Source organism: Colletotrichum higginsianum, assembly GCF_001672515.1.
Source record: "Colletotrichum higginsianum IMI 349063 chromosome 7 map unlocalized unitig_7, whole genome shotgun sequence".
NCBI classification, from domain to species: domain Eukaryota; kingdom Fungi; phylum Ascomycota; class Sordariomycetes; order Glomerellales; family Glomerellaceae; genus Colletotrichum; species Colletotrichum higginsianum.
Genome location: NW_017263917.1, coordinates 970480 through 977136, shown reverse-complemented (window position 1 = coordinate 977136; position 6657 = coordinate 970480). Strand labels below are relative to the sequence as shown.

The 6657-nt window shown below is 53.2% G+C and overlaps 1 protein-coding gene across 1 annotated transcript; it reads left to right on the top strand.

Moving 5' to 3' along the window:
- Positions 1-1116: 1116 nt before the first annotated feature.
- CH63R_09999 (F-box domain-containing protein) lies at positions 1117-2722 on the top strand (the record flags this gene model as incomplete). The annotated part of the gene is made up of 2 exons (XM_018304973.1): positions 1117-1439; positions 1495-2722. 2 exons carry the CDS (start codon positions 1117-1119, stop codon positions 2720-2722), a joined length of 1551 nt encoding a protein of 516 aa, XP_018154397.1.
- Between the last annotated feature and the right edge of the window lie 3935 nt (positions 2723-6657).

Here is a 6657-nt window from a genome sequence, read left to right as displayed (position 1 = left end):
GTGTGCAGGGTACCCGCCTACCTATCCCTCCCACTGCTGTCTCTCTGCCATCCTTCTCGACTGGAGCTGTTACGGGTGGTGGTTGCTACCGTGGGCTGGTCTTGTCTCATCGTTCCTTTCCAAACCAGTCCCGTTCTGTTTTGGTGCGTGCGTGTCTTGATAGCCCTGAAAAAGTCTCTTCTCTTCTATCCGCTCTTCTAGCTTTTCTTCTGTGGCCCTCTGTTTATTCATCCGCGCCCTTTTCTTTCATTCCTTCCTTCTGCTTGCCATTCCTGTCCTTTATCATCCATTCATCTAGTCGGCTGGGGCTGCTGGTCTTGCCTCTCCTTGCTGTTCCCTTGCCCCGTTGTCATTGTCGTACCTCAGTTGCCCGGTCTGAGTCGGGCTAATGTTGCGACTCTATCCTCCTTCTGCATCCCCATAGATTCAAGCCCAGGTACTGTACATCCTGTCGTATCTGCCCCTTGCAACATACACACACGCGTACATACGTACCATACCAACCAAGCATCTTACCTTGCCTCCTTCTTGCAGGCGGCTTCTGCGAGTTAATGTCCATGGACCCCCGTTGACTCCATTAAATCCCCGTCCCGGCGCTCGATCTATCCACTCTCCTCCACCGGGGCCTCCTCCTCTTGTTCGCTCCGCCCTCTCCTCGATGTCGGCGCCCCTCGAGTAGCTTTCGTCCCGCAGTCGCCACACGGCTAAGCTAGCTGCTGCTGGCATACTTGGGTCATCTAACTGTACCCGCTCGTGACATTGTCCGCAAGCAGACTAGCCCCGTCTGTCAACCTGCGGATCATGACTTCGGACCATCCTAGCTCTCTTCAACAGCGCAACACGTTCGAGTTTGATGGAACCGTTGATAAGACCCTTGCTCCCCTCCCCCCTCTGTGCCTCCGTACCTACCAGAGGTCTCACCACCTACCTCTACCTCTCCTCGGAACCTCTCTTCGAGCCTGACTCTCTCCTGCTCCTCCATGTGGAAGCGCCATTTGTCGGCGAATGGCTACCGCATCTTCCCTTCGCGCAGCGCCTCAAAAATGGTCTCTGAATGACCTCAGTTCCGAGCTGCTAGCTCTCATCTTTGATCAGGTATGTTCTCTCCTCTAACTCATGGGCGGCACCCCCCTCCCCACCTACCCCGACACTTATATTCGACGCCGTCTTACACTAGACTACCAGCTACGGGAATTGGACGAGCGCGCCCTTGCCGCTGCCCGGTGCTTGTCGAGACGCTTTGAGGCCATCGCGACGCCCGTCACATACCGTACTCTGTGCCTCAACGAGCGCATCGTCGCCCCAGATGCCGAATCGCGGTATCCCAATCTCCTCCGCAATGTGTCTACCTACACCAACCATGTCATTGCACGAAGCGATCTTAACCCTGACGGCATTCGACGTGTGATAGACAGGATTCAACGCCTGAGGACTGTGCGGTACGTTATGCTTGGACTGCGCGTGTTGATTGCACATTGCTGAGACTATCTGCAGGTGGCATTACGTCGACGCCGAATTCAGACCGGGTCGCCTCTGGCTTCCTTCGGATGTGCTCAACTCCCAGCAAACACGATTCAATGGTACCAAGCTATTCGTCGAAGACCTGCCGCTCCGAGAATTTGAGGGGCAGCTGCGAGACACCTACGTCCGAGCCATTCCCACAGACCTCCTCGTGTCCCTCAAGCTTGCTAGCCCAGCTCCGCCGCTTACCACGCGACTGAACTCTCTCAAACAGCTTCTTCTGCTGTCCCGGCGCCTCGAGACATTCCACTACGAGGATCGGGGGCAAGGAACGAGTTTCAAGTTCACAGAGGGGGAGCGTATGCCGCCGCTGAAGGACCTGGCCCTCAAGTCTTACGACTGGAACCACTCCAAGGAGGACACCCAAGCATACTGGGACTTCTCCCAACTCGAGTCGCTAGACTTGATTTCGGTGCCCGTCTTTAATTTCCTGTCAGCAGTCGACTTTCCTCATCTCGCGGGACTACGACGGCTGCACTGCGAAGACTTCAGTGCTCATCTTGTCGACAAGCGACAAGAAGCCACAGGCGGCCTATATTTGCTGGTGGCCAACCACATCCGAGCCCTGCAGACACTGAGCGTGACTTGCCATATTCAGCTGTTCCCTCTGGATGGCATCCTCAAGCATGGCGCTTCCCTGCAGGTACTCAGATTTCGCGACCATATGGGATTCGGAGAAGAGGATCGACGTTGCCCAACGCTCTGGGCCGAGGACCTCGCAATTTTGGCACAAGGCCTACCATACGTGCACACGCTCGAGGTAGACATGGACGTGGCTCTGTGCGATCCGCCCGAGTTTTTGCGCGCTATCTGCAACTTTGGTAGCCTGCAAACACTCACGCTCCACGTTCAGACCGTCCTTCATCCACTCGAAGTAGTCCACCCGGGGATGGATCGCGACTATGACGCGGCTCTGCGCACTTTCCAGTTCCTACTGCGTGAGAAGCAGCTAGCGGCGCCTGATGTCCCGTGGAAGAAGATCACCATCAACGTGGGTGGTTGGCGAAAGGTGATGGTTCGCCGTTTCAGCGCTGCCTGGCGTCGTCAAAACGAAAACGGCGTCTACGCTGAACGATGCTTCGTGCTGGGAAGGAACGAGCATGGGCAGATGGCCTACCATGAGGAAATGAGCGTTGAAGGGCGCTCATCCACACCAACACCCGATCCACCGACGCCGAACTTGGAGGCGGATTACGAGTAGTAGAAGAACAAATCGAGGGAGAGATTAGGTCCGTTCCGCCTGGAGAAAGCAAGAGAGGAAACGCATTAATCCTGGGGAAAGCCAAGGCAGGACGCGAAAGCCTACAGAGAGTCAGTCACTGGCATATAGATAGAGAGATTGACTAAGTCAATACTCTAATCTTAATGATATTAACGATGTTCATGACCATCCGTCATTCCGCATCATCTTCGACTATCATTGGGGAGGCGAGAGAAACAATGTGCAGACTGACAGTCTAATCTGGTATGGCATCCCAGTGTCCTGTTGCAGATTTTGAGTTTCCCGTAAGTTCGATTTGACTTGACACCATCAGCCGAACCATAGTGGAGCAAAGTTTACCGTCAGTGACATGTCAAGACCTCACTAAGCCCCTAAAACGGCATTGTTCGCGACTTGGCCACAAGGTACTGGAGCCGATAGGCGGCCGTGGCTTCAGTACAACTAGCACACCATTATAACCCGGTGCGATGAATATAAGCAGGATGAATGTAAGCATGGACGACAGGCTCGGATCGGTCGGCAGTACCAATAGGTGGATTGCAACAGCAACCGACATACTTAATGATCCAGAGAAGATGAGGACTCTGCATCTTGGTTTTCAGCGGAAGACAACCCCCGGGTAATAGGCAACGCTGTCGTTCACTTCCGGCTTGGCCCTAATTTGACAGGTCCACGGAGCCGTTGCCGAGATCTAGAGAGACCTTGCTTTTATGGTTGTGGGTGGGTGCGGGTGCGCCACTCTTGGGAGGGGTTTTCTGGACGAGGTTGAAAGCAGTATTTCTTGCGTATGTAGTGAAACTTGTCAGCCAATGGTCTGTGAACTCTGGGCGCCAAGTGGTTGACTCAAGCCTCCTGCCCTCGCCTTCCGGTCGACTCGGCCCCGATCCGCTCCGGATCTCTGCAATTTCGGCATGCTGTTCAACTGACCGAGAAACACTGGCCTCACCGAGCACGGACGCTGACTCACCGAGGTGACATCGTCAGCATTGTGGCTTCACCTTACACCGTGGGTACACCGAGGCCTGCAGGGAGAGGGAGAAAGGGGGGCCTGGGCAGAAAAAAATGAATATTCCAAACTACACTCTGATATCAATGTATTGGTCCGGAATTCCAGTTCGATATGTTTGACTCAGCATCCCGGTGTCGTGCTCATCGGTAACCGCGTTACAAAACTTGACGCATTGGGGTAATGCTAATCGCGCACCCGAGTGGGCTGGCAATAGGAGGCACTATACATCATGGCCTTCCTTGATGGAATCTCCCCGCTGAAATCGAGCTTTCAAGGGACCAAATGTCGGGGGGTCAGAGGCTGAGCGTCGTGACCTCTCCCACAACCCTCCAAATGCCCTTTTGCTGGTCCGGAATTAGCACACTCTGCTTTGGCAAGGAAAGAATTCGGATGAAGACAACCCAACACACAAACTACATATTCTGATTCGAGGAGCTCAAGGCAAGTTCCTGATACTTGCCCTTTTACTTTCTGCAACGAGTCTTGCTGGCTCACCCTGTAACCAATATTCCTCTCGATGCTCGGTGAACGCCGAGCTGAAAGCCTGTTCGAGGCCAATTCTGAGTGGACAATAAGCGAACGGCTTCTGCTAATCTAGTGCGTCAGAGTCCGAAGTACCCCGAGTAGATGGCTCTTGTTCTCCAAAACACGGTTAGAAAAACACTTGGGCCAATGCCATGCAGACCGGAGAGGAACACATGCCATCCTCCATATGGTGGAGCAAAGCCTGGCCAGCAAGACACAGCAGGAATTTATGCTAAAATTAATAGCTTTATTATTCCTATACAGACTCGTTTGATGACTCGGTTGAGTACTACAGACTTGCTCGGAAGCATTTTGGGCTAACTATCCAGGGTTTCCAGGAGATTCTGCCTCGGTCGGTATCGCCCACCGGCCCGCCTAAACAAACCAAGTCTAAACTTGGTCTTAACGGCATTATCTTTTGAACAAGCTCTTGAAATTGTAGTTTTTGGTAACTCAGGTAAACATACGTTGTGTCCATGGTCAAGTTGCAATACCGCAAGCGTCGGCATCGGTGAATGATAGCAACAAGCGCGATGGCAGGTTATGGGCTCCACACCGTGTGAAGCCTCGAGATCCCGTGACAGATCACTAGTCAAACATGGCTATTGCTTCGTTGGGTTGTTTTCATGGTGAGACATCGCGTGCCTTTTGGAAAGAGGCCAAGACATAAAGGTCTCTTGGACTGGCTGAACCCGGTCTTGTGTTTTACAACCAGCAGGGGCGTGAGAAAGGGAACAGTTGCGCCACTCGGCCGTCCGCATAGAAGTAACGACACCCGACACCCGAGAATCTGGTCGACTAGCTTCCGCCATGGACACAGAAATGGTGGGCAAGACATGTTCCAGCCGCAGCACCATCGACTGACGAGACTTTTACACCCGCATGGTTACGTAGACAATACCCCTTAGTACCCTCGATCGTGCGGCTCGGTAGGCGCCTTACTCGCCACGCAGAATCTGTAACTCTCGTCAGATCAGAGTGTGCAACCCTAACCCTGAGAGATACAGTGCAAACATAAGATATGCCTAAGACATTATGACTATGATGAACTCTGAACCCGAAAAGTTCAGATACCAGAGGCTTGTTACTTATGTCTCAGTAGCTACGTTCCCATTCTTTGTGCACCCCCAGTCTACCCCAAGTACTGTTATCGTTCTCGGTAAGAAAAGGTGGACGTAGGCAGACGGGCAACGCCCGCGCCGCATTGAGGTTGACATGCCAATAGACGTTTTTGGCTAGATGGTCGAGGCGACCTGGTCCGTCCCATGCTTTCCTTGCTTCCCAGTCCGCGCGGCGCGGACTGGGAATGATTTGCGTCTCTTCCCGTACGACTCTAGCCAAGCCACATTCCACGGCACGTTAGGGCCCAAAGGGTCGGGTTCTCTGGCGGAAGGAAGGTCTTGCACGACTCGGAAGGTGGACAGCCGTGATGTGTGATGGTTCGTGTTTCGGTCGAGTCTAGGCAGCTGTGGATTCCATTCTGTCAAGCTGACTTGAGACTGTCGACGCGACGGTCGATGACGTGTATGGTAGAGATTTGGAGCTAGAGTCGCAATCTTCCGTCGTGCCTTCGTGGGACTGGGATCGCGAAAGACACGGTCTACGGGGGTCTTCGTGCTGTTAACCTGGCGGGTGCCGTCGTTCTTCTCCTTCTCCCTTGTATTTATTTTACCCCTATCGACGAAACGAGGAACCAGTTTCGGGCCAGAGAGCTGCAGGGGTGATTCGATACTACTTTGGAATTCCTAACAAGAGCCGCAGTCAAATCGTGATCGATCGAGAACGATGTCCGTTCCCTAGCAGCCGAGAGGGAGCCATTCAAGGGAGGATGTCGGTTGACAGATCGAGTAACGAGAAGGGAAAGAGGCAGGGCGGTAGCTTGTCTTGATCTAACGTCTGCTCGCAGCTGTGTCAAGGTCTTGCCAATGTGCAATCCGATTCGTTGTGATTCAGTTTGGGTCTCGGGTGGACGGGTAGCGCTTTTGTTCCCCCTCGGGATGAAGATAAGAAAGAACAAAACTGGTCGAGGCAAATAAGCAAAAGATTCGTGCGGCTGTTGTTTGCCGTCAGCATGAACATAGAAATCTTCAGTGTTACCATAACATTCGTCGGTTATCTGATCCGTTGTTTTGTATGCCAAAAGAGTATCAGAACAACGAGGGCGATGTAGGACGACATGAACGAAGGGCGAGAATGGTGCCTGGACCAACTCTCCTTGCGCGTGGCAGTCAACCAGCATATCATCGCCTCAAGCTCGAGAGATGTCCGCACAGCACAGTCAACGAAGAAAGAAATGTTGGGGCCTACCCTTGGCCGAAGACGAAGTCAAGCAGAAACATCCAAAATCTGCTCGCCTTGCGAGAAGAGAAACTGCCTCCCT